Source organism: Pseudorca crassidens, chromosome X (genome assembly GCF_039906515.1).
Source record: "Pseudorca crassidens isolate mPseCra1 chromosome X, mPseCra1.hap1, whole genome shotgun sequence".
In the NCBI taxonomy this organism is placed as follows: Eukaryota; Metazoa; Chordata; class Mammalia; order Artiodactyla; family Delphinidae; genus Pseudorca; species Pseudorca crassidens.
The window spans coordinates 36,311,433-36,338,397 of NC_090317.1; the positions used below are offsets into that span (position 1 = coordinate 36,311,433).

The 26,965-nt window shown below is 44.6% G+C and overlaps 1 protein-coding gene across 1 annotated transcript; it reads left to right on the forward strand.

The window, feature by feature from the left end:
* Positions 1 to 1,860: 1,860 nt before the first annotated feature.
* On the forward strand, positions 1,861 to 26,964 carry CAPN6 (calpain 6). The gene is made up of 13 exons (XM_067722961.1): positions 1,861 to 1,992; positions 8,280 to 8,459; positions 17,232 to 17,363; positions 18,408 to 18,616; positions 19,129 to 19,321; positions 19,885 to 20,078; positions 20,314 to 20,391; positions 20,491 to 20,677; positions 22,607 to 22,729; positions 22,908 to 23,110; positions 23,682 to 23,803; positions 24,362 to 24,498; positions 25,332 to 26,964. The coding sequence occupies exons 2-13, from the start codon at positions 8,295 to 8,297 to the stop codon at positions 25,512 to 25,514; spliced, it is 1,926 nt and encodes a 641-aa protein (XP_067579062.1). The 5' UTR covers positions 1,861 to 1,992; positions 8,280 to 8,294; the 3' UTR covers positions 25,515 to 26,964.
* Position 26,965: the final 1 nt, after the last annotated feature.

The window sequence follows — 26,965 nt, forward strand, 5'->3', positions numbered from 1 at the left end:
CCATGTCCCATGAGGCATGATTTAAATGAACTGAGGATATTTGGCCTGAAGGACAAAAGACGTGGGCTGACATGACAGATATCTGTCATGTGAAAGAGGAATTAGAAATAGTTTATGCAAAGCTAACTTTTTGCTCAACCTAAGGAATACGTTTTTTTTGTTGTTGTTGTTTTGGGTTTTTTTGGCGGTACGCGGGCCTCTCACTGTTGTGGCCTCTCCCGTTGCGGAGCACAGGCTCCGGACGCGCAGGGTCAGCGGCCGTGGCTCACGGGCCCAGCTGCTCCGCGGCATGTGGGATCTTCCCAGACCGGGGCATGAACCCGTGTCCCCTGCGTCGGCAGGCGGACTCTCAACCACTGCGCCACCAGGGACGCCCAGGAATACTTTTTTTTTTTTTTTTTTTAACAATTAGGGGATGTCCAAACGTGGAACAAGCTGCTTTACAGAGGGATGGGCTTTCCAGATTATCGGGATGATATTCCTGCACTGAGCGGGAGGGTAGATATAACCTCTAAAGTTTCTTCTAAATCTCAGATTCAACGATGCCCGACTCATTTGAAAGTTATGGACGTGGAAAAGATGGCTGATGAACCCAGACAAAACACCCTCCCTTGGTTTCAAAGCCAAAAGCCCACAATACGGGGCATACTTGCTTGAGAAATCTGTCACTCAGGAACCAAATCAGGTGCCAATACTGAGAGCCCTCATTCTCCCGGGTTCTGGTGTTTTGTGTTGCCCCCTACCTGTTGCTCAGTTTCCATCTTGGCATAGAGGGCGAGAAGGCACAGAGGGAGTTGTGGTGCAGTGCCAAGGAGGAGGTCGTAGAGATCAGAGTTAAGAGAACTGCTCAGATCTGTTTCATGAAAATATTGGGGCCAGTGAGTAGGGCAAGCACACTTCTTTTCCTTCTAAGTCTCTCTTTCTCTCCCTCTGTCTCTCTCCTCAACTAGCCAGCAGCAGATTTGGCGCAGGGATGGGGCAGAGGGTGGTAATTTCAGGTCAAAGGTTACCACCACATTGGTTGGGAGAGCTGCGGAATGAGACCATGGGAGTCCTCACCGTTTCTGAAAATTGAAACAAAAAAAACGACTTGAAAATCTAGTCCCTGGAACTGTGTCCCAGGGAATGTCTCAGGGAACAGGACCGTGATGGGGGTGCGGCATAGTATTCCCAGGGGTCTGAGTATCTCGCTGAAGCCCCTTGGTCGGCTGTTCAGTGCACACCCAGTTACGTGTTCTGCTTTTCACCTAACATCGTCAGGCAGACTCGTCACAGCCCCATTGCTAGAAATTAGGTTTCTTACAGCTGCCGTGCAATCAAACTCCATTCACTTTCCTCTTACTGCTCCCTTCTCTCTGCCCTTGGCCAGATGTAACCTGTTGCTTCACGAAGCAACCTTTTCTTGCCTGTGCCCCACCGTCTCCTCTTTCACACCCACCCACTCGCTGAAGTCCTCATCACCAGTGTAGATCCGTGTACAGGGCCGAGCCCACAAGAACTCTGCCAGCGCTTCAAGAGTTTTCTCTCCACGTCCTCTCTCGAGTCATGCTCAGGTCTGCACTATTAACTCTGGGACAGAAAAGTCAGAAATCTCTCAGACCCCTCCCTGAAAAGTCCTATTTCTCCTTGGAACAGAAAGAGCTTTGGAACGTGTTTTCCTGGGTTTTTCAGTTTGCTGGTGGGTGGGTCTGGAGTGGGCATCCCGTCTGCACATCTGGTAGGGGTGCTTTCCAGATTTTCCTCATGACTCTGGATCAGTTTCTGACTGCTAGGCGGGGCAAAGGCTCCTGAATTTTCTGCAAGGCACCTCCCCCTGTGAGCAGAGCTTGGTACAGCCCAAATAGTTTTCAGGTTAAGAAAGCCAGAATCTTTGTTCAGCCGCACTGACTGAACAGACTTTGTAGGGGTTACCTGGCTAAGAGCAGCGGCAGCGGCAGCGGCAGCGGCGGCAGCAGCAGCAGCAGCAGCAACAAGGCTCCTTGGATAACTCAGGTGAGGAGAGAGGACATTCGCAAACTCATCCTGCAATTTTATTTGCTGGATAACTTAGAGTCTAAATGAAATGAAGGAACTTGCACTTTATAGGTAAACTCCGCAGCTATCATTTTATGGTTTGTCTGGATAGAATGTGTGTGCGTAATAGCAGTTTGGAAACTTCGAAACTAATGGAATTTTGGATTGCTTATTTGGGGGGGGGGCAAGGGGTAATTGTGGTTGTCTGGCCATGAGACTTTTCTGGTGATATCTGCTAGGGTTTTGTTTTGTTTTGTTTTTTGGTCTCCTGTTACTTAAAATACCTGGTAAGGAAGGACAAACCTGGGAGGCGAGTGTGAGGGGGGGGAGAATCCCCATTTTCAGGGCTTTATTCTAGCTTCTGCTGACCCGCAATTGTAGGCAAATTGTTGAAATGCAGGCAGAATCTTGGAGGCACACTGTGTGCAAAAGGTCTTTAAGCCCTGGAAGTGGGGTCCATAGGTGGTACACTGTTGCACAGGAGGGAATGGCAGCAGAGTCTGTCCTGTCTGCAGAGCCGGGATCTTCCTGTCCTGGTGACAGGTTGATCTTGGCTATTTCATGATCAGCCCCTGGCTGGCCTGGTTTTGTTTTTCTCTGATTCTTGCATTGGTGTAAACTTAGATTTGCAGCTGGGGGCTCTATCCGTCCCTACCGCAACTACATTGTTCTGGGGGCTTAGCTGGACTACTTGACCAGAGCAGGCTGGGGTGAGAACGCGGTGGCAAAAGGATTGGAGCATTGCACTTAAAAATTGGTTCTGAGGATTTGGAGCTTGAAATATGGTGACAAGCACATAGGAAAATTAAACAAATTCTGCCATCCTGACAGTCACTTCTGGCTTCAGGATAAAGCATCCTGGTTTGTAATTAATGTTTTTATTGAAATTTGACTAATGCCTCATTTGCTAATATTTGTTGTGAAATTAAGGACATTTTATAGTCTGAAGGAATTTAGGAAAAGATTCTACGGGGGACGGCTAATTAACTCGCATTCCTCTTGCAGTTTGTGTGTATGTGAGTGTGTGTGCACAGACGCGCATGTGCGTTTATGAATACTTTGGATTTGAATAGCATTCTTTATTTATCCTTAGAGTCCTTAGCAGGCGAGGCAGAAGTCTAAACACTTGTGTAGTCAGGAATAGGTTAAAAAGCAGGCTTTCCGTATCCTTGGGAGTTTTCAGTCCCTAAATTAAAAGCAGAAAAAGCCCCTTTGTGACCCCAAAACAGTGTTTCTTTGATTAGCCTTGATTTGAAATCATCTCACCTTCTGACAGCAATTCAAAAACAAAACTCCTAAGTGCATTCTTGTAAGAAGAGGACAATAAGAATTTTCAGAAGCAATGTCTTGAGGTTTTGTGTTGGCATGCTCCCCCAGCTTTTTTTTTTAATTGTGGTAAAACGAGTCAGGAGGTCCAGGTTTTAGTGCTAGCTCTGTCATTAACTGTGCAACCTTGGACAAGTCCCTTCACCTTCCTGTAAAAGCAAGGAATTGGACTAAGTGATCTATCTCTAAGAGTCCGTCCAATGTAACATTCTAGAAAAACTGGAATTAGATTTTCGCAGGGCTATAAAATTAGACTTATAGGATGGGCTTATTCCAGCCAAGAGGGAAAAATAAAAGGGGTAGTGGGGCAAGTCAGCCAAAATGGAGAGGTGGAAGAGAGAGGAGGTACTGAATGGCAGAGGGGCCATTTTATATTGGTCTTTCAAATGTTTGTGTGTGTCTTACTTAAAGTATGTGATCAAATCTCCTCATTTTCCACTAAGAACAGAAAAGGGATTTAACTTGCTTAGAACGAGCGCTTCCTAATACTACTGCCCTATATTGGTCTTATCCTTAGTAGTTAAAAAGCATGTTCACATTCCTAATTTTGTTAGCTCTCCCCAGTAACACCCTGAGGTGTATATGGGGCAGCCATTTTATCCCCATTGCTCTTATGGGGAAACTGAGGGACAGAGATGTTATCTACACTAAATGATGGTATTTGGGATTGGATCTCCTGACTATGTGTGCTCTTTTCATGATTTTGAATTGCTTTTCATTTTTTGATAGAGTTCTGCAACAATGGAATTAAAGGAAATTGTGCACTCTTTTTCTTGGAATTTCTTTGAACAGGGTCTTCTCTCTGGGCAGAGTAGATGTGTTCTATATAAGGCTGGATCAGAGGACTTTTGTGGTCCCTTTCGGACCTCAGAATATCTGGCCAACAATTTGAATCTGAAGAACCATACGTTCGTTGGTAGATGCATTCTCTAAGGTGTGGCCATGCTTCTACCTGTGTAGATGTGGAAAGCAACTCTTCTCTGGGTAAAATGTGGATGCTGAATTTTGATTACTTCTCCTTCTCCAAGCCCCGTTTCTCTCCTCACACCACCCCCAGGGGTGAGGATAGAGACCCCCGATTGTGGTGAAAGTGGCTGCTACGTCATGCCGGGGCAGAGTTAAGTCTTCTGTATTCACTTTGCTCTGCAAACTCCCAATTGCTTTGACGTCCGATTTTGCCCCAAGTAGAATACAAGGGGGAAACTGGGGAAAAGGAGAAACCAGCCAGGAACAACACTCTCGGGGGCCCTGTTCTCTCCCTCTCTCCCCCTTAAATGCCGTCCCCTGCCCTCCCACTCACCGCAATGGAAAGCAGGTTGTAAACCACAGACTGGATTTCCTCTTATCAGATCATAATTTTCTTGAGTAAACTGAGGCAGATTTCATTTTTAAGAGCAAAATCTGGTTTCTACTCTAAGGCTGACCCACAGGCAAAGAACAAGTGATTTTCCTCTTAAGACTTTGTCCAGCTTCCCAAACTTTCTAGTCCGGTGAGTAGCAAAAGCCCCCTCTCCTAACTGTGGCCTCGTGTTCCACGTGGCAGGCTCCCTCAACTTTCCCTGGCAACTCCTAACTCACCACACCCTGGAGCCACCCCTCCCACTAGCTTTGGTTCACACGGCCTTCTTCATTCTCTCTGGATGAAGGATCCCCACTCAAACAGTACTTCTTAAGACCATTGTCTCAATACAAAACTGCACACTCTTTTTCACCCAACCACCCATAATACTAGCCCTCAGGACACAAGGTCCCCCTTCTTAAATGTGCATGTTCCCTTTGTTAGCTGGAGGCCTTCTTTGGTTGATACTCAAAACCCCAGCTTTGCTTCTGTTTACTGACTTTCCTATATGTGGTCTTTAACCTAAAGGCTCTCTTGTCTTCACAGCTGGGTACAGTAAGATAGCAAAGAAGGAACATTCCCTTCTCCACTCTCCTATACCCTGACAGGGCAAGTTGTTGATGACAAACTCAAGACAAATTTCTGAGTTTCCAAAAGTTTTCTGAGACTTAACTGATGAATCCTGAGATGTGAAGTGTTTGGATTCTCCCATGCTCATCAAACCATGGAAATAAAGAACCTTTTCAATATCTACCACGGCAATGAATTCTAGGCAGAATGCCTCCAAGTTAGGTATCATGTTTGCTTTGGAGGGTTTTCCTCATTTGAGCTAAAAAAAAAAAAAATCCCTTCTTTAAGAAGGCAGTGAGCAAAAGAAGCAGTGTGGTGTGATAGAAAGCTGTACACTAAATCGGGTGTTAACACAGACCAGGCTTTGAGTCAGCTCCGCCATTTTCTAGCTGCCCCTTGTCTGAGCTGCCGTTTCTGGAGATACAAAATGAAGGGCACAGATAACATCTACAGAACGTGGCTGCCATGAAGGGAACATGAGCTGAAATGCACCCTTCAAACAATAAATTGCTACACAAACATTCATTTTCTACATAAGACATTCATCCATTCCACAACTATTTCCTGAACAGTGGCTGGGTACCTAGCTCTGTGCCAGGCAGTGGGAGGGCTTACAGTGTGTACCTTGCACTTATGGAGCCCTTTCTGCTTATTCGAAACACCTGTACACTAACCATCTCATTAGGGAGAGCCACAGTGTAAGGAGGGCAAGATAAATAACCCCACTCCCCTGTTGAGAAAATTGAGGCGCAAAGAAACCAAGGTCACAGCAAATGGAATATAGTTTTCTGCTACCCAGTCAGAAATCGGGGGCAATTCTACTCTGCAAGTCCGACGGGGCGTGGGACTGCAATTGTGCTCTAACGAATGCCTGTCAAAGTTGAGGCTATTGCTCGCTATTCCTTATTTTCTGTGTGCCCCCAAAATGCGTGTGCCCTCACCCGAAAAGCTTGAATTATCTGCACCAGCTGTACATTCTGTCTCTGATAAAGTCGACTGGAATCATACCGGTTTTGAAAATCAAACTTGATTTTCTTCTCAATTGATGCTGTTTCTACCTGTAGACAGGCCTCTTTATATAATAGGGATTCCCTTTGCAGGCATTTGACTAGGTAACAAGGTAGACTGGCAGCAGCAGCGGGCCTTCCCAAGAACAGGAAATGCTCACTTATCCAAAATGTTCAGGAACTAGGAGGCTCTGGGAAACTAAATATCCTAATTGTCCCAGACGATCCCCCATTTGCAGTCCCCAGCCTCTGGCAATCCACCCAACCTTCCAGGAAAAGCAAGAGACACGGTAGGATTTGTTGTAAGTTTGAGCACATGTAAAAATTGGGGTCCATTTGTAAAAGGCCCCAGAAAGGAGCCTGGGCATACATTCAGATTGGCTCTGATGCTGCTTAATGGAAAACTATTACTGATACTGTCCACGACTTCAAACACAGTGAAATACACGTTAATATTTAAAACCCGTGGACAGACTTAAATCTGATGACTGAAAGCATTTCAGTACTTGCAGTTTCCTGTAGCCTTCCATTTGAAAAACAATTGCCAATAAACGAGGCTATGGAAAAACTGGTTATTTCCAGCTTCTTATTCCTTGGATTCAGAGAAAGGGTAAGTTTGTTTACATATATTGTAGGTTGCAAATAACATCGAATTACATTTTTTTATGGTTTTCAAATGGGGAGACTTCTTTACCGGTAAGGCATTTCAATGTAATACTAAAGGAACAGGAAGTAAGATAGTAGACAGGTCTGATTAATATTACACTTTTTATAAAATAACAACTGCCTCATTATTAACTGAGTTTTGAGCTGTGTTACCTACACAGATATTCTTTAAAGTGCTAATTATTTAGCCTTTTTTTTCAAATTTCATCCATTTTTTAGCAGACACTCTGACCTTAGCCAGATTTTTTGTTTCAACCCTCATGTAATCATAGAATATAGACACCGTTATCCTTAGAATATATTTTTGATATACTTGGTGCATATAGATTTTACAGCACCCTTCTATTTACCATTGACTGTCATCAGAAGATCATTAAAATCATTACAAATCTATCTTTGTGAATCAAGCAAAGTCATTGAAAACCCTATTATCACCCCAAAACTGTTTAAAATCAAATTTACCTTTCAAATTATCCTCATAAAAACCAGTTGTCAGGGGCATTTGAGTGTGGGGCACTCTGATAGACATTGCCTGAAGAGCCACTATATTAATTCTCTGTATAGCCGTGTGAGAGTTGTTTCGTTGTGTTTTTTTTTTAAGAAGAGAAAGCAACAGTGTATTGACATGGGATAAGAATCCACCTAATTGGTGTAACTGAATTTCGGAGTCTGCCTTTTATAGTGGGCCAATGATTGCACACTAGACTTTGAAGAAGACAGACACATACAATCTTTCTATCTTTCCTTGTCTTCGGAGGCCATCTGCTGAGCTCTGTTTCTTGCATTAGTCTTCCTGGCCAGTAATAAAAACGCAAACCTCTTTAATGATAAAAGGGAAGGAATTGTGTAAAAGGGCTTGTTAGAAGTGAAAGGGGCTGCTTCTCTCCTCAAGCACAAAGTGTGTGGCCCTTCAGGGCACCAAATTATTCTGAATGTAGTAAAGCGATTTTCCCCCTTTCTCTTCAAATTTAGAATTTTTCTGTGCTTGAACTCCTCCCTGCCAGTGGAAGATGGAAGATTGCCCTTTAAATTATAATGACTCACGTTTAACTAGCAATCTTAACGTTTATTATCTATTTTTCCAATAAGATTGTTAAGGCCCATATTACCCCATTTGGCAGATGAGGAAACTGAGACCCAGAAATGGTTTAGATGCCTTATCCCAACCCCCAGACGAATTTGCTGCAGACCCTGGGCCCTTCTTTCCCTGAAAATGGTGACTTTTCCTTTAAAGCTAAAACTGAGGTGCCCAGCTCTGGGAATAAATCACTGGGATGACAACTGTTTGTCTAATCTCGGGGAATCTTTAAAAGACTTGAGAACTTCTTCCTTCAATAACAACAATTTTCTCATTCTAGACATAGTTTGACATTATGGGTCCTCCTCTGAAGCTCTTCAAAAACCAGAAGTACCAGGAACTGAAGCAGGAATGCATCAGGGATGGTAGACTTTTCTGTGATCCAACCTTTTTGCCTGAGAATGATTCACTTTTCTACAACCGACTGCTTCCTGGGAAGGTGGTGTGGAAACGTCCCCAGGTAACTTCGTTGTTTCAATTTCTGTTTCCCTCTTGATCTCTTTCATCATAAATCTACTTGGTCCACTACTTCACTCACACAGCCCACTGCGTATAGACCCGTTTAGCAGACAACTTTATTTATTTTTTTATAGCATAATATCCTTTTTATATTTTTAGAGCACAGCAAAATTAAGAGGAAGGTATAGAGATTTCCCATGTATTCCCTGTCCCCAGACATACAGAGCCTCTCCCATTATCAAATGCCACCTCTCAGCGTGGTACCTCTGTTACAACTGGTGAATTTACACTGACACATCATAATCACACAAAGTTCAGAATTTACATTAGAGTTCACTCCTAGTGTTGTACATTCTATGGGTTTGGACAAATGTATAATGACATATAACCATAATTATAGTATCCGAATATTTTCACTGCCCTAAGAATTCCCAGCAGACAGCTTTAAAATTGGGAAGTTTTATGGATTTGTGCTTCTGGCTCTAACTTGAGGAATCTTGAATTTTAGTCACATTTTATCAGATTTAGTCATTTAGAAAGAACAAAAAAGAGATATACCATGCTTGTTTTCTTTTGGAAGTTCATTTGAGTAAATACGGTAACTCAGAAAGCAACTATACTCTTGTTTCTTTACTGAGTTACCTATGACAGCAACTTCAAGATAATCTCAGACCATTGAAGAGAAAAACTTATATGGTGAGCATAAATGAAATAAACTCAACAAGATGGAGTTTGAGTTGGGGGAGGGAGACTTCTTTGCTGCTCTTTGGATACCATCGTCTGTATTCTCCCACAATTAGCAAAGTGGGATCCAAGTAAGATCGTATATCTTTCACCGCCTATTCATAGTTACTATGGTTCTCTGTGGAACATCTGTATGTTGTGTCTCTAAAGCAAGTCTCAGAAGCCCTTTACAAGTCCTACATGAGTGGGAGGTCAATGTACAAAATGATAGGATGTTGGAATCTGGAGAATAAACAGTAACCTGGTTATATCTAAAGGGTACGACTAGATAGAAGGATATTCAACCTGGGCTCCTTCCCAAAGTGGGTGACCAGGTATATAAGCCATCAAGGGCTGTTATGAAATGCAAATTCTTGGACTTTCACCATATCCTGAAAACCTTCTGATCCTATTTCACGATGTACCTTTTTTATGCACTATTAACCATCTCAGTCAGCAACTCAAGGTTCGCTTTCTTCAATGAACAATTTCCACAGCTTGAACTCCTGAAGGGAGTTCTTACAAGAGCTACTTCGGTTTATGTAGGTTGCCACCAGGGGGTGCCAAGATACATGGGTCGCGTCAATGCTCTTGTTTTCTATGTGACTCAGAGGGCATGTCTCCATTTTTGCCCATAAAGTATGATAGTCGCTGAGAATATAAGAGCTGCAGAAGTTCTCTCCATCAGAAGGAAGATTACACTGCTGCTCAGTTTCTGTGCCTCCAGTCGTTGACATCCCTGTAGATCACTGACCTGCAATACAAATCTGGAAAACAAATGCATGGAGAAAATAGAAATATGCTGTTTGGGAGCCACTCTTCTGAATGGATGGTGATAATGAGGGCCGCCACTCTTTGTTGATGGTTGGCTATGAAAGAAAGGAGATCGATAGGGCAGAAGTAGCTGAAAAGAAGGCAGGGAATCGAGGGAGGTTTTCTGGGGGAGGGTGTCTTTTACAAATAGGACATATTTATAGGCTAAGGAGGAAATAGTAAAGGAGAGGTTAAAGACACAGAAGAAAGAAGGAATAATGGATGGGGGTGAGGTCCTGGACGAGGTGGCAGGAGATCTGACGGGCAGTAAAATCGCAAGCCAACGTGAAGCCATTCTCCTGATGTGAACCAAGCCGACAGTGCTTCCTGTATTGGCCCGCCTTTAGACACATCCTCCCTCCCCCATCTTGGCTCCGTCCTTTGTCCTTTGCCTTCATCTTCCAAATTCTGTGGATTGAGTCCTAGATGAATTAGCAAGGAAGGAAAAAAACTTAGTAATCACTGCAATAATCCATCTTGCCTCTGAGGCAAGCGATACCCCTTCCAAGGTGAGGGAGTGTCAGAAAGAGAGAGTGAATGGGGTAGAACAAGGCAGAGGCATTTAGAGCATGCCTACGATGGGCCCAGATACTGTGTCTGGAGTTTTCTATACATTTTTTCATTTCATCCTAATTTGCTATAGCTTAGTAAGGTAGGTATCTTTAAAAACCACTTTGATGTAATTCTTTTATCCTGGTGTGAAAAATAAAGGTAGATACTATGTTCATTTTATTGATGAGGAAACTGTGTCTCAGAGGGAAGGTAAGAATTTTCCCAGGGTCAGACTACTAACAAGCTGGGATTTGAATCCAGGTTTGACTCCAAAGCCTGTATTAGTTTTTACTCTACCATGATGCCATGTCAGGGAGATAGATTTGCTCGTGTCTCTTTTGGTAAAATAGGTAGCTTCCCTCCAGTAAGTTCTCACATTCCCCCTCACTGTGTTGATGCTGTACACCCATTAATTGATCCAGACTCTCCCTTTTGCGAGCATACTCTGAGCTTAGTCTTAATTAGGCCCAAAGAGAGAGTCAGTTGAGAAGCATTCATCGAGCGCTTACTCTATGCCAGCCTCTGTGCAAGATACAGACGAGGCCTGGGGTGAGGGATTCCCATTCCAGCTGACGAGATGGATATTGAGCTGTCGAAGAGTTAAATAAGAAATTACTGCTCCACAGAGGAAATGCTATTTTCAGGCATATAGCCAGTAAATCATAGAGGGTTTTGAAGAAAAGGAGATCATGGTGGATTGGAGCAGTTGGGGCGGGGGACTCTTGTGGGGAGTAGGGGGAAAAACAACGTTCCGGACCACCATCTGAGTCTCTTCTAAAAGCCGGAGATTCCTCTCCAGCCAGAGTGGAGGCCAAGCCTAGGGGCAAGAACCACGTCAAAGTTCTCTGGCCTCCCATCAGTAAAGCCAAGAGACGGCCTCTCTAAATTGGCTCAGGAAGACCAGATGGGTCGTTGGACTCACCTGCCTCATTGGCAAGGTTGAGATCCTCATCTTCAGGGAAGCTTACAGACATCTTGTCCCTTGGCATGCCACCTCGCCTCATACTCAAACGGGGTTCGTTTCTGAAGTCTCTAAAATGGAAGAAGCACAATTAACCAGATATTTTCTGTCTCTTTCCCTCCTGGGTTGCAAAGCCTCCGTGTCTGTAAACACCACTGCTAATCAAACCAACCAACTGCGGTCCAGCGCCACCATCCTAGGGCAGGATCGAGCTCCCCTCTTCCCACTTGCCACTTCCCTGCTGCACCCTAAGGAGCTGCTTTAGATGGGCAGGGATTGTGAGGGTGTTTTGCAATTGTTTGGTGCCCCTTCATCTGCCCATACCTTTCAGAGGAAGATCCTTCTCCTTAACACCTCCATTGGTCCAATGACCCCAGCTACCGGCCTAGCTTCCTGGGTACACAGCTATATTGCCTGATACCTGTCCTCCTGGGCTTTCCTGTCCTCCTGGACCTTCAACATATAAAGTCTTAGCAGATTCTAAGAGCTGAGTTCCCCTGAGTTACAGTGTGATCCTAAGACGGCAGGTAGGATTTTTAGGCTGAAATCTAGCCACCAAATTCCCACAGAAAATCTCTTCTCCAGTGACTCTCCCCTCCTACCCGCCTCTGGCTTTTTTCCTGACTGAGTCGTACCCAGCTACAATCGTGTCTTCGAGTCAGACACAGCTATTCTCCTGCTAAAATGGAGCAAGGCCTTTTGGGGATTGCACAGCCGGCTGTGGAGGAAGCCAGGGCACCTGCACAAGATCTGGCAGCTCTCCTGGTCAAGTTCTGAGTTCAGCCTCCACTACCATGGCCCTTGCCCAGGTCTTTTCACTACCTTGGGTGAGAAGAGGCCGATGAGGTTCTGGATTAAAGCAAAGGTGGGAGGAATGGGAGGGATCGGTTGAGAGGGGACATTAGAAGCAGAGAGAGATTGCATATGAGGGACCCCGTTAAAGGAGAAAATATTTCTCTCTTTGTGCGAATAGAAATTTCCAACACCCAGCTGAATGGGACACCTCTGTAGAGTAGTTTTGGCCTAGACTGTTCATGAATTTCTTTTTCTTCCCAGAGATCATGTGCCTCCACGTGAATGGTCCTAAGTGTTTTTCTCTGTTGACACAATCGAAAAGAGTTGAATAGGCCAATACTCTTGCCATCTGTCCTATTTATTTTAGATTCTGGATTTAAAAAACACTAGCAGCTTTATCGAAGTACAATTTATACACCATAAAATTCAGCTGCTTTAAGTATACAAAGCCATGATTTTTTAAAATAAATTTACCGAGTTGTGCAAACATCACCACAATCCAGTTTTAGACCAGTTGCATCATCCCAATACAACCCCTTGTGCACATTTGCAGGGAGTAAACCCCTCCTCCCCCCAGTCGCAGGCAACCAGTAATGTACTTTCGGTTTCTGTCTAGATTTGCTTATTCTGGACATTTCACTTAAAATGGAATCATAAAAGTAACTGGCTTCTTGAGATTAGCATGATTTTCAAGGACCATCCATGTGGCAGCATGTATGTTCCTTTTTATCGCTGAACTGTATTCCATTGCACGGATATATACATTTTTCCCAATAAAGCAGTTTGGGATTTACACCTGGAGTCTCCTTGCAGAAGTCTGAAGGTTTAAAGAAGAAGATAATTCTGTAGTGACTTGCTTGTCCAGTTTGGAAGTGGAAGTTGGGCTTAAGATATTATTCTATGGTTCCATATTGAGTTTTCCTTGGAGGGGTTAGGAAGGAAGAGATGTTTTACCAATGACAAGATCGTCATGCAGAAGCAAAACTCCCCAGCAAGTAAAGTCGACTCCTTGTGCAGGTGGTTCAACATCGGTCCCTGAGCCGAGGTCCACCTATAAATGCCGTGTCTGGAGATGGTACGATTTTCTAAGGATAAGATAATGGTTGCTTGGACTAGCTGTTAAAGCCCTCAGGCCCTGGATGGCAGCCCTGGGCCTTCTGGGACGACTTAGAGCCTTGGACTTAGTCCTAATGTACCTACTGCAGGGCTGGCCTCACTTGTAAGTGTCCACACTGTCCTCATCCCCATGGGACTGCTAGACTGCCCATAGCACTTTTGAAATACCTCCACTCTTCCGGCTGCTGGTTTTCTAGGCAGCCTTTCATTTTACTGTGGTTCTTGAGGTTTACCCTGGACCTCAATGTTTATTGTCAGCAAATTTCACCTGTGTAAAAAAAAAAATTGCTAAATATGTGGATGTGGTAGGTGCGAAGAGAGCCACATAGAGTGACATGTGTGGGGCTCCAAGGCTTATAACTGTATGCCTCCCTCCCCCCACCCAGAGGTCTCTGGGAAAGGAGATGAGGTAAGGACAATAGGAGGATCTCTCAATGCTCAGCTAAGAGAACATACTTCCTAGAGATGCTGCTTTGCTTGTATCAGTAGAAGGCTTTGGCTCAGGGATAGGGGTCTGCAGAGACCATTCCTGGATTTACTCTTGGTGCTTGACTTCCTAGTTGTGTGTTTTCCCCCAAGAAATTATTTTGCCTTGACAAACAGCCCAGTTTAAGGATCACGTCGACTAGGCCAACACAGCTGGGAACCATTAGAGGTTCAGCAATCTTCCCTACCTCTCAAGCCACCCAAATATGTGACTATGTGAGCTGTGACTTCTCCTCCAACTCCACTCCCTACCATTTCAGCAGAGCTTGGGCTGAAATGTCCCATCTGCACTCTGCATCCCAGCTTTGACTTACAGGAAAATGTCTCCAGCCTTGCTTCCTCACCCCTGCAGGAATTATAGCCAGTTGTCTAAATCTAGGGGAAAATTCAATAAATATCCATTTCATTGTTTTCAAATTTGTCACCATAAAGTCCATTTGGCTGTTAGATTTGCATTGGCTCATTACCCGTTACCCTTTCTACCTCCTTAGCTATTTCTAGTCTTTCACTTCCTTAAAGAGGTAAAAAAAAAATGTGGCTTAATAAAAATGTTCTCCCGTGCTTCACATCACGGTGCTGACATACATAAGAGTTTGATTCATATTTAGTGGATGAAACTGAGGAGATTAAAGCACATTGGTGATATCTAGCCTAGAACCAAAAGCTAAGACATGAGTTAAGCCAGTCTTCCAGAATGATGGAGAGCTTTTAGGTGAGCATTAAGCAAAGAGACATAAAACACTGGGATGGATGACTGAGACAATGAGTTGCATCTCCACCCCTGAAGAGCTTCACGGTATTATCCTTTGCATGGTGACCATTGATCAACTTAAAGGCAAAAGGATGAACCAGCTGATGTCTAGAGGTTCCTTCTCTAACTGAAGAACCTAAAACTTTAGTCCTAGGTCTACTAACTAGCTAAATGACAGGAGAGGCAAGTTACTGCCCTTCTCTGTGCCTGTTTCCTCATTTGTGAAATAAACAGGTTGACAAAATAGTCTCTAAATTCCTTCCAGGTTTGACAGTCTATGGACTGTTAACTCATTTTTAAAAACACATTGTTAAATAGCCATCTATCATGTATGAAGAGTGGTGAAGTAAAACTGGGGCATGGGCCAGTTTATGAGAGGAAATGGAAAATAAGGTGTTTTTTTTGTCCAAATGTATATTCTCCCATGATTACACACAGCTTTACACACACACACACACACACACACACACACACACTATATATATATATATATATATATATATATATATATAAAATCACATTCACGTTAGTCGACAGGAGAATAATTATCCAGTTCCTCAATTTGAGTTCTGTTTCCATGTCTTTTTGCTTATTTACATGATCCTTTAGGTCTTAAATAGAAGCTGACATGCCAAAAGTGTTTGCTGAGCCTAGATCCCTGCTGTGAATTAAAGCCTTGTGGAAAATCAAGACACTTATGTAACTCCAACCACTAATAACTCTACATAAAACCAGCAAATAATTTGCCTCAATAATCTAAAAACACACTTTTCCACATATCAATGTTCACTTTATTGTTTTTTCATGCTTGGAAACTATTATATGCATCATCTAAGTCCCAGAAATCACTGTATAACTTTACATCTTGCTACAAATAAAATGGTAACGCCTGACTCAGAAAGGAAAAACTGTATTTCGTCTCATCTTAGAAAGGGCAAAGAAACAATCAGAAGAGAAAGGATATCAGGACTGAATCCACCCAACACACCTGCTTTATGTTCAATAAATGAAAAAACAGGCAGCTCCCAACGCATGAAAAAATTTAGTAAGATAGAAGTCTTCTACTAAGACAAAAAAGTAATGAGACACCAGACATGCATCTAAAAAAAAAAAAAAAAAAAGACCAGAAAACCAAAGCTGACGGCAACCCACCTAACTCTCCTTTTGGCAAAGGAATGACCAATTAATTTTCAGTTTGGACTTGTCCTTGCCCAGAATGCCTATTCCTTTCCAGAGTTATTTTGGCTTTTAAAGAATATATGGAATGTTTCATTCTGTAGACCAGACCCTTCATCAAGGAGAATTATGTCCATTAAAAAAAAGAGGTTTGAGAACCAGAAAAATATAGCTGTCTCTATTTAATAATTTTTTAAAGGATATATGTCTAGATTTTCTTTCCATTTGAGACTAGGATTTATTTCTGCTGGGTAAGCAAAATGTCAAGGTACTGGCCAACGGCCTCCTCCACGAAGCTGTCTCCATCTACCCAAGACTTCATTGGTATTTCCTGCCTTTGAACTCTGCAAGGGCTGATACTCTGAGTCACGCAAACGTGTCTTCAATTATGTGGTGTCATGTATGTGACTATACCTCTGTCCATGACTGTCTCTCTACTCCTTACGCCTCCATCCCTCTCCCTTGTCCAACTGCTAACTCTAGTCATTCTTAAGCCTTCAGCGTGAACATTACCACCACTATTCAAATTATTTTGTCTACCACCAGGGAAATTTTGGGGATCCTTCCTTTAGGCACTGATTATACTTTGAAAATTCCTCCATTACATTGTGCTGGAATTGTATTATTTGGGCCTCATTTTCCTACTTGCAGTGGGAATGGCACAGCTAATGATATGTTGGGGAAAGACACACACATACGCCTCAAACAAATACTTGCTCCACTCTGTCCAGGTTCTGAACATCCCCTGTGGGAAAAGAGTATCTGTTGAAGTGCTCCTAGACGCGGTCTATTACCACCTGCTGTTAGTGCTGCTGCCATCTGTATTCATCCAAAGATGTGGGGAAATCTTGTTGCGTGGACACCGCTGTTGCCTTTGCTTTATGTTAGGAAAGGGCTTCATGTATAAGGTCTCCTAACTCATTTTTCTGGAGAGGGAGAAGCATTAATGTCCACCTCTATCAGGTCTTGTCTTTTAAGTGCAATCACCCATCTGAGCACAGGCGCTTCAGAAAATCTCATCCTGACAAATAGGTTCAGAATGTAATGTGCTAATCCCTCGTTCTCTCTTTACAAACTCACTGCTGCAGTGAAAACTCTCTAAACCTCAATGATAGCTATGTCTGAGGGCTCCCACCAGCACGTCTCATCCTGTCTCAGTCGCATCCTCTCCTTCCATTTCTCCTGCCGCCTTCCCACGTGACCCTTTTTCCTGTGTCTTGATGAGCTACTGCTTTGTGTTTGTTTCCACAACCCCCCAACCTTTCCTTTCTCCTACCTGTGGAAGTCCTGGTAATCTTTCCACCTTACCTCATCTGTGAAGTCTGTCCTGCCTAGCTGGGCTCACACTGACCCATGGGGAACACTTCCCAGGCTCTTAGAACCAACTGTTGTATCCACAGGACATCTGCGATGACCCCCGTCTGATTGTGGGCAATATCAGTAACCACCAGCTGACCCAAGGGAGACTGGGGCACAAGCCAATGGTCTCTGCGTTTTCCTGTCTGGCTGTTCAGGAGTCTCACTGGACAAAGGTACCGACCTCCCTCGGTTTCCACCTTCTTGTCTTCTTTAGTAACTTTAGGAAAAGTCAGCTCGTAACTGTCTCAGATTGTTTAATCCCTGAAGTCAGAAGTATTCATGATTGAAGGTGATTTCCCTCTATTTTATTATGAGAATTTTCACAAATACAGAAAGTTGAAAGAATTTTACAGTCAACACCCATTTACTCACCTAGATTCTACCATTAACATTTTACTCTATTTGCTTTGTCGCACATATTAGGTGATCTTTTGTCACTTGCAGTACTTTGACTCAGTAGCTCTGCATACTTGCATTCTCAGTACCTACTGGGGTAAAAAGCCACTGGGGGCCAGGAAGTCACTGACAGATGTGAACAAAAGAAAAGGTGAGAAAGGTGGAACTAGATGCTTGAAAAGGTTCTAATAAATTATAAGAGTACAAAAATCCCTTTGGCATTTAGGCAGAGTTCAAGGCAATGAAGTGTTGACCTGGGAAAAATTAGAGCATTTTCTTCAGAAAATAACAATTTTCGAAGATGAATGTGTAATTGTATTTAAAAAGGAGACTTTCCCAAATATAATTTTATTCAAGGTGTGAATAAAATCTATAGTCTATAGAATCTGCACGAACTCTCTAGGATGGACCTTTGAAAACTGAAACCACAGGGGACCTTGTGTTTTGATTGATTTTCCTTTTTAAAATGCCTTTGTTTATGTGGTTAAGTATGCAACCACGAATATGTTTGTGTAGACAGTTTCTCATGATCGAGTTTGTAGATTAACTGTGGTAAATAATTTAACCCATAACTTGCTGCCCCCAGTCACCCTGTGTGTATTCAGGGCAAGCATGGTAATACTATCCTCAGCAAAACTGAACTCGGGGAGCAAAAATTGCAGAAAAAAATGCCCTACCAGGGACTTCCTACCTAGACCCAAACCAAATGTATTTGGTGTGCTTCCTGTCGCCACATGGGATTTGTCAGAAGTCAGTTGTAATCTCAATATTTGGATATGGTCTGGTGAATAACAGTTGATTGAATGTTCTTATACTTCCAGACAATTCCCAACCATAAGGAACAGGAATGGGACCCTCGAAAACTAGATAAATATGCTGGGATATTTCGCTTCCGTTTCTGGCATTTTGGAGAATGGACCGAGGTGGTGATTGATGACTTGCTGCCCACCATCAATGGAGATCTCGTTTTCTCCTTCTCCACCTCCATGAATGAGTTTTGGAATGCTCTGTTGGAAAAAGCTTATGCCAAGTAAGGAGGGGTGTTGGCCAGTCAGCGGTCAGGCTACACAAGGAAAGGAAGGTCACATTCATCCTTGGGAACTCATGCTCTCCCAGCTTAGCCTTGGGCTTTAAATTGGGTAGGATATCAATCAGATCCAAGGCATTGCTTTGCACCTGGGAATGGCCCTCCCTAATTCTAGATGAGAAAGAAATCAGCTGTCCCAGTTTCCATTAAGCCCTTACTGCTCCCAGGTGCCCTCTTCCTGCTGCTGATCTACAGATCACATGGCATTATGGCCGCAGATTTTCTCCGTGTCTAATATTTACCTGTAGAAAGAAGTTGCTGCATGGACCGTCCTAGATAACATAGCCTAAACCTAGAAATGTGACTATATTCTCAAAATATCTCTCATTTTGTACCTAGAGGAAAGCTAGCCAGTAAAGGCTGGCTGGGCAAGGACTGTTTTAACTTGGGGGGACAAGATGTCCTTGACCTGGAAAAATACTTTTACAAAGATAACTTTGCATATTTGCCCCCAGGCTGCTTGGGTGTTATGAAGCCCTCGATGGTCTGACCACTACTGATATCATCGTGGACTTCACTGGCACATTGGCTGAAACTGTTGACATGCAGAAGGGAAGATACACTGAGCTCGTTGAGGAGAAGTACAAGCTGTTTGGAGAACTGTACAAAACATTTACCAAAGGAGGTCTGATCTGTTGCTCCATTGAGGTTTGTACTCACCCAAACCACTCTTCGCTCACTTCCGGCAGAGGAGACCGTGACATTTAGTGGAGAACATCACCCTTACCCTGGAGATCCAGGACAAGTCATTATGAAACTCGGAGAGCTAACGATAGGCACTGAGCCCTGGCGCAGAGGCTAAGGAGCTTTAACCTATTTTCCTTTTGTACCAGTCATCCCACTGGAGGCCGATGTAGCATCCGAGCTGATGGAAATAGTCTCTGCTAAATGATTCCTCCTGCCTCTGCTCCTGGGTGTGGCAGTTATAGCTGTTTGCTCAAAGAATTAACCAACCCCAACCCCAACAAATTTCAATGCTCTTCACATCAATGTACTACCGTGGGTCATTTGAATTGTTTGAGTTGTTATATTAAATTCTTTATTTCCTTTCCTTGGCTTGCTTTGTGTCAAGTTAGGCGGCAGGATCAAATTTCTATCTGCATAAGAGAACTAGTTTCAACCATACTCGGGTAAACCAGTCAAAGAAGAGGGAGAGCCAAGCCTTGGATCTCCCAATTCTTGTGCCCTTATGTATCTTTCTTTGCTCTCAGTTTCCCAATCAGGAGGAACAAGAAGTCGAAACTGATTGGGGTCTACTGAAGGGCCATACGTACACCATGACTGATATTCGCAAGATTCGTCTTGGAGAAAGACTCGTGGAGGTCTTCAGTACGGAGAAGCTGTACATGATTCGTCTGAGGAACCCCTTGGGAAGACAAGAATGGAGTGGGCCCTGGAGTGAGATGTGAGTGGCTTTCCACTTTGATTGCTGCATCCCCAAAGCCCTATACGTTCTCCCAATCCCATCCCTCCAGACCACTAGTGGGCTGTCAATACTTAGTGACATGGGGCCTGTGACTTAGCTGGTGGTGAGACAAAACTGTCCCAGTCCTCATGTATTCTGTTCCTTTGGCATCCTGCTTACTGTAGGAAGTCAATGGCAAACATAATGGCTTATCCCTTTGTTCATTTGCCTTTAGTTCTGAAGAGTGGCAGCAACTGACTGCAGCAGATCGCAAGAACCTGGGGCTTGTTATGTCTGATGATGGAGAGTTTTGGTGAGTAGGGTTTTTCTGTGCTAAAGGGAATTGGGGCTTCCACATGGAACTGCAGGGGTAGGTATTAAGTATCATCTTCATTTCTTTCCTTCCATTCAGGATGAGCCTGGAGGACTTTTGCCGCAACTTCCATGAACTGAATGTCTGCCGCAATGTGAACAACCCTATTTTTGGCCGCAAGGAGCTGGAATCGGTGGTGGGATGCTGGACTGTGGATGATGACCCGCTGATGAACCGTTCAGGAGGCTGCTATAACAACCGTGATACCTTCCTGCAGAATCCCCAGGTTTAAATAAAATTCTTTTTCTTTGCCTTCAAGTTATCAAGGCAATAGGAAGCCAGGTCTCACCTTGGAGTATTTCTTTGACATCAGTTCTCCCATTTGCAGCTATTGTGTAATATTCATCAACCAAGATGCATAGGGATTGGCTCAGATGCCTGTAAAGCAGACTGTGTCTCTGTAGAGACGTGACTTGGTGACATTATCAAATCCAAGCCATCTCCTCTGGCTGCCTCTATCCTGACCATATTGCTGGGTATGCTTTGACACTCCCTGCTTCCTTGTGATGGTCCCACATTAGAGAGAAAGGACCTGCTCCCTGACGTTTTCTCAATTCTTTTCATTTCTTTACTGCCTAATTGCTCTCTTGGGTACACATGTACTATATGTGTCCTCTTTCTCATGCAGGTGATTCTTCTGAACCCCATCATTAGGCCTCCCTTTTCTCATCTAGAATACCAGGTCATTCTTCTCAGGATTTGAATCGCTACCCTGTCAACGACCCCGTTCCATCCATCTCCCATTACAATGCTATTCCAGATGACACATTAGAGGTCAAGCCCAGGCACACACCAAAGCAAAAAATCCGAACATCCAAAGCCTGAACCTATAATAACCTTGATGGTTTTATCTGCAAATGTGCTGATGAGCTAACCACAGGAGACAAGACTTCTGACTGTATTGCAGCCTTACACGAGTGTGTCTTTTCTTTCCATGAGCTTCATTGGCCAGCCACTTTGAAGGATACTAAAGCTGGTGGGCTGATTTACTTAACTCATAGTTTTCTCCATTCCTTCCACCTTAATTGCCCCTAAAGAAAAGAAAGCTCCTATTGCCACCCCCCTTCATTTACAGCCCTAGAAATGCTTTAACTATCAGGAACATATACCAAACTGGGGAAATGGGCTTTTTGGCTTCACTGTTTAAGTGTCTGTGCAGGATGAACTGACGGGGGCCTCGTGAGCGCATGTTTCTGCATCTGTTTCCTGTTTCTTGGTGGGAGGTTTGGGGGAGAGCGAGAGAAATCTGATGTCTTTTAGTCTTACTTCCCAATGGCACCATGATTCCGCAGATGATGTTTGGGAAGTCTCTAGAAAAGGACTGCGGCATCCTTAAAATGGTGATAGCAAAGCATCAATTCACCAAGGAAATGGATCCGGCCCCTTCCACAAGTCACACATCTGGGCTGGCAATAGGAGGCTAGCCTAGGGGAATGCTGCAGTGTCAGGTTAAGTCAAGCAAGGATGCTTTCTGTCTTTGTTGATTCTCAAATTTTCCTGTGTACAGCTTTTAAAAACAAGGGGACAGTTTATAAGATTTAAAAAAATTTTATGTATTTATTTATTTTCGGCTGCGTTGGGTCTTCGTTGCTGTGTGCGGGCTTTCTCTAGTTGTGGCGAGCTGGGGCTACTCTTCTTTGTGGTGCGCGGGCTTCTCATTGCGGTGGCATCTCTTGTTGCGGAGCATGGGCTCTAGGCATGCGGGCTTCAGTAGTTGTGGCTTGCGGGCTCTAGAGCGCAGGCTCAGTAGTTGTGGCACACGGGCCCAGCTGCTCCATGGCATGTGGGATCTTCCCAGACCAGGGCTCGAACCCGTGTCCCCTGCATTGGCAGGCAGATTCTTAACCACTGTGCCACCAGGGAAGCCCACAAGGGGACAATTTTAAAAAACCCAAGATCCTCCCAAGAACTTATTAAAACAAAGCATACCCCCTTTGGCATCAAAGGCCTAGGTATGAAGTTGGCTCTCTCAACACATGCTGAATGCCATAGGGAGAAGCAAACATTAGGATCTGCATTTAGCAAGTCAATGGCGAAGCCCAGAACATGACCCAAGTCTCTGCTTCGCAAGGTAGAGTTTTCTTCCCTGAAATTTGAGCTGGCTCGTCTGAAACAGAAGTGCTAACTAAGCTCCTTGCTGGCCTCTTTCCCTTAGTACATCTTCACTGTGCCCGAGGATGGGCACAAGGTCATCATGTCTCTGCAGCAAAAAGACCTGCGCAGTTACCGCCGCATGGGAAGACCCGACAATTACATCATCGGCTTTGAGCTCTTCAAGGTAAGAATGGGCCTTTGGAGCAGAGAGAATGATGGCAAACAGTGTCAAAATTAGGACGGCTTGGGGTTAGGGGAATCAAGAAAGGTCGAGGGATAAAGAAAGTAGAAGAGCTAGGCTCTTCAAACGCAAAAACTATGATCTGAGCGCAATAGAGCATCTCCTTCTCTTGCATTTCCAGGTGGAGATGAATCGCAAATTCCGCCTCCACCACCTGTACATCCAGGAGCGTGCGGGGACCTCCACTTACATTGACACGCGCACCGTGTTTCTGAGCAAGTACCTGAAGAAGGGCAACTACGTGCTTGTCCCAACTATGTTCCAGCATGGCCGCACCAGCGAGTTTCTCTTGAGAATCTTCTCTGAAGTGCCCGTCCAGCTCAGGTGTCGTTTCCTTGGCCAGCCCTGCCAACTCCCATTCTGTGCTTTGCCTCCAGTCCTAACCCTCTTGGCCCTCTCCCCCTAGGTGGACACTCAAAGGGACAACTTATGCAAGTCAGATTTAACTGCAGTGATGGCAGGAGAAAGATTTCTCAAAGTGGTGTGGGTTGTGAGAAGTTCCCTGCGGAGGTCAGAGCTTCAGCACTTTGAGCTGCCATTTAAGGAGAACAGGCCTATAGCCTAAGCTTTTCCACTTATATTTTATCTTCTGTTCTCTGGCTGACTCTTCTCTTAAACAGCTGGCACTCCTCACTGCTCCTCTATTACGTTCTGAGTGCTGGGTCACCAAAGCTACCTTTTCACCCCAGCCCTGCCTACTCTGATCTTTATCTGCTGGGCCTTAAAGCAAGGGGAAAGGAAAACATACTCATAAAATATAAGCCATGTCGGAGGAGGAATGGGCTAGGTCACTTGGCATTTCGTGTTTTTCAACAACAGGGTCTGCTTTGGCGAGCCTATCTCCTCATCAAAGGGCATTCGTCATGGATGACGTGTCTTCTTTTTGATGTTCCAGGGAGCTGACTCTGGACATGCCCAAGATGTCCTGCTGGAATCTGGCTCGTGGCTACCCCAAGGTTGTCACCCAGATCACAGTGCACAGTGCCGAGGGCCTGGAGAAGAAGTATGCCAATGAAAGTAAGAACTGCAGGGGTGTCTGGGAAAGCAAAATCAGTTTCATTTATTGCATATATGGTTAGAAAAGATGGTCACACATGATTCTCTCCAGTGGCGTTTTCCGTGTAGAAAAGTCAGAATGGCTGTCAACCGTGATAGGAAAATGGGATATATATAAACAACAAGGGCCTACTCTATAGCACAGGGAACTATATTCAATATCCTGTGATAAACCATAATGGAAAAGAATATTTTAAAAAGAATGTATATGTGTATAACTGAATCACTTTGCTGTACAGCAGAAATTAACACCATGTTGTAAATCAGCTGTACTTCAATTTAAAAAAAGAGAAAATGGGATATAAAAGTCTTGGGGCAAGGGCCTATCTAATATTCATTTCTATATCCCTATATAAAGTATAGAAAAGAAAAGGGAAATAGGAACCAAAGTCCTAGGTCATTCTAGTACCCAGGTGTGATGCTAAAAGTCCCAGAATAGACTTAGTGAAATAGTGTCTTGACTATCTAGAAAGAGGACTTTTAATCACTGTGTTAAAAATAAATGTTACTTTGTTCCAGCTGTAAACCCATATTTGGTCATCAAGTGTGGAAAGGAGGAAGTCCGTTCTCCTGTCCAAAAGAATACTGTTCATGCCATTTTTGACACCCAGGCCATTTTCTACAGAAGGACCACTGACATTCCTATTATAGTGCAGGTAAGGATGTGAACAGGGACCCTCACGTGGCTCATATTCAGTACCAGATACTGGATGATCCCAAGTGCCTCACAGATGTCTAGGATACGGAGCAAGGCTTATCCTGTTTTGTTTGTTTGTTTTGGTTTTTTTTTTTTTGCGGTACGTGGGCCTCTCACTGCTGTGGCCTCTCCCGCTGCGGAGCACAGGCTCCGGACGCGCAGGCTCAGCGGCCATAGCTCACGGGCCCAGCCGCTCCGCGGCATGTGGGATCTTCCCGGACCGGGGCACAAACCCGCGTCCCCTGCATCGGCAGGCGGACTCCCAACCACTGCGCCACCAGGGAAGCCCTATCCTGGTTTTTCGTCTGTTTGTTTTGTACTGGAAGACACCTCCCACCAGGCACAATCACTGGCTTCCTCATGAATCTCCATCCTAAATCTCCTCTCCTCTGTTCTTTCATTGTGGGCAGAAGCCCGCATGCTGGCAGATACACATGTTGACACAGGTACTGTAAATCCCATGTGGGGAAGTATATGCCAATTCACACGACCCTCGCCCTGCTGCTCAGAATGGAGCACTGTGGTTTGGCCGTTTTTCTGACTTAATGCTTCTGACCAGCTGCCTTTCGGCGGCCATCTCATAGATCAAGGTTGATTCTGAACTCTGACTGGTGGCTTTTCGTCTCTCCTCTTTGAGGTACTTTCCCCTTAGCCAGAGAGGTATCAGGAAATACAGTCCCTTGGTTTTTACACAGACCTTTCAAAGCCCGGCATTAGGTTCTAGATGCCACTCGGCAAAGTCCAATGTTACGGAGGGTTGCTCATCTTCACTTTCTTGACTTGTCTCTCCAGGTCTGGAACAGACGAAAGTTCTGTGATCAGTTCTTGGGGCAGGTCACTCTGGATGCTGACCCCAGTGACTGCCGTGATCTGAAGTCCCTGTACCTGCGTAAGAAGGGTGGCCCAACTGCCAAAGTTAAACAAGGCCACATCAGCTTCAAGGTTATTTCCAGTGATGATCTCACTGAGCTCTAAGTCTCCAGCTCCAGGGAATCCTGACAGAGCTTTCCCATCCTTTTATTTTCTGTCAGACGCTAGATCTTATCTAGGATTCATAATCTTTTGAAAGAAAGAAATTCACAGTAATTAACTTTGCCTTTCTTCTGATAAGTTCCCCATACCTCCCCATCCGAGTAGCGTAAGTAGCTACGTAACCTATATACCTCCAGCAGCTGGACAGGGGGAGGTGACAGTCCTATCTGGAGATCAGACAGATGTTGGCCAAGGAAAGATCTCTGGGGCTTCCGGGGGTGAGATTCATGCAGGACAACGACAACAGCCTGGATACCCTACCGATGTCTTAGCTGTTTTCAGGTGCCCAAAATGTCTCCCCTGTAGGGCATGTTGAGGAAGGCGGAGGGGTGATCAAGGCCAAGCAGGTCTAGCCTGACATCCCAGCTCCTGACTGAACACTACAGGTGTCCCAGCAGCCTTTTACCCAGCAGCCACAGCCTGTTTATACATCCCCAGCCCTTACCGCCGGCACCGCCATCACCACCACCACCAACCACCACCTCTGGAAAGCGTAGTCCTGCCCTGACCCAAGTCACCCCCCACAGTAGGTTTTACCTTCATGTTGAGGAAGCTTCCTAGGTGCTTAATCAAGAGCTGGAGTTCCGTGAGGCTCAGACAGTGGGAAGGGCCCAAGCTCCAGCTCCATGGAAGCCAGCTGTGTGCCACAAGAGGGAAAAGTGGAAGAAGCTGCAGTGGGAGACAAAGCCTCCGTCCCCCACGCATCCACACACACCTACACTCACACACGCGCACGTGGGCGCGCACGAACTACCGTTCAGGCAGTCAGCGGGCAAGAGGAAGGATGAATGAGGACCACGCAGGATAAAAGGACGAGAGACTCCATCCAGGCAGAGTCTCGCCAGTTTGGGGCCCCTGACTGCAAATGTGAAACCTCCTGCTGCTGCTAGGTTTACAAACAAGCCCGTTGTCCTGTGCCTCCTAATATCATTGGTACTGAAGACCCCACCTGGGGGGCTTGAGACCCCTCAGGCTTTTCTCCCAGTTGGGAGCGTTCACTCCCTGGGGGTGTTTGTTTGCCCTCTTGTTTTTTCAGTCCTTCTATAGAATTTTCTCTAGAGTCAGTCATTCTGAAATGTTCTTCCCTCCATCTCCTCTATCAACATTCTACCCCTCCTTCAAGGCCCAGCATAAATGCCACCTCCTCCATGAAGCCTTTCCCCATCCCCCAAGCTCCACCTCCTAGAATATTTCAACGCTTCTGCAATGATGAATAAAATGACATAGTTGTAGTATACTTAGTCTAGTCCAGCACGCGATCATTTAAAAAATTTTGTAGTTTTCTTAGCTCGCTCCATTTCCTACCATGTTTTTCAGTCTAACTTCTGCAGTGCCTTCACCACACTGCCTTACATAATCCAAACCACAATAAAGTTCACGTTTAATAAATTGAC

What these genes read in the sequence shown, in the direction of transcription:
- CAPN6 (XM_067722961.1), top strand. Translation starts at nt 8,295, where the DNA reads ATGGGTCCTCCTCTGAAGCTCTTCAAAAACCAGAAGTACCAGGAACTG. An exon ending in TTGGAAAAAGCTTATGCCAA is followed by an intron (nt 18,617 to 19,128) that starts GTAAGGAGGGGT and finishes ATTTGCCCCCAG; the next exon opens with GCTGCTTGGGTGTTATGAAG. An exon ending in GAAGTGCCCGTCCAGCTCAG is followed by an intron (nt 23,111 to 23,681) that starts GTGTCGTTTCCT and finishes TTGATGTTCCAG; the next exon opens with GGAGCTGACTCTGGACATGC.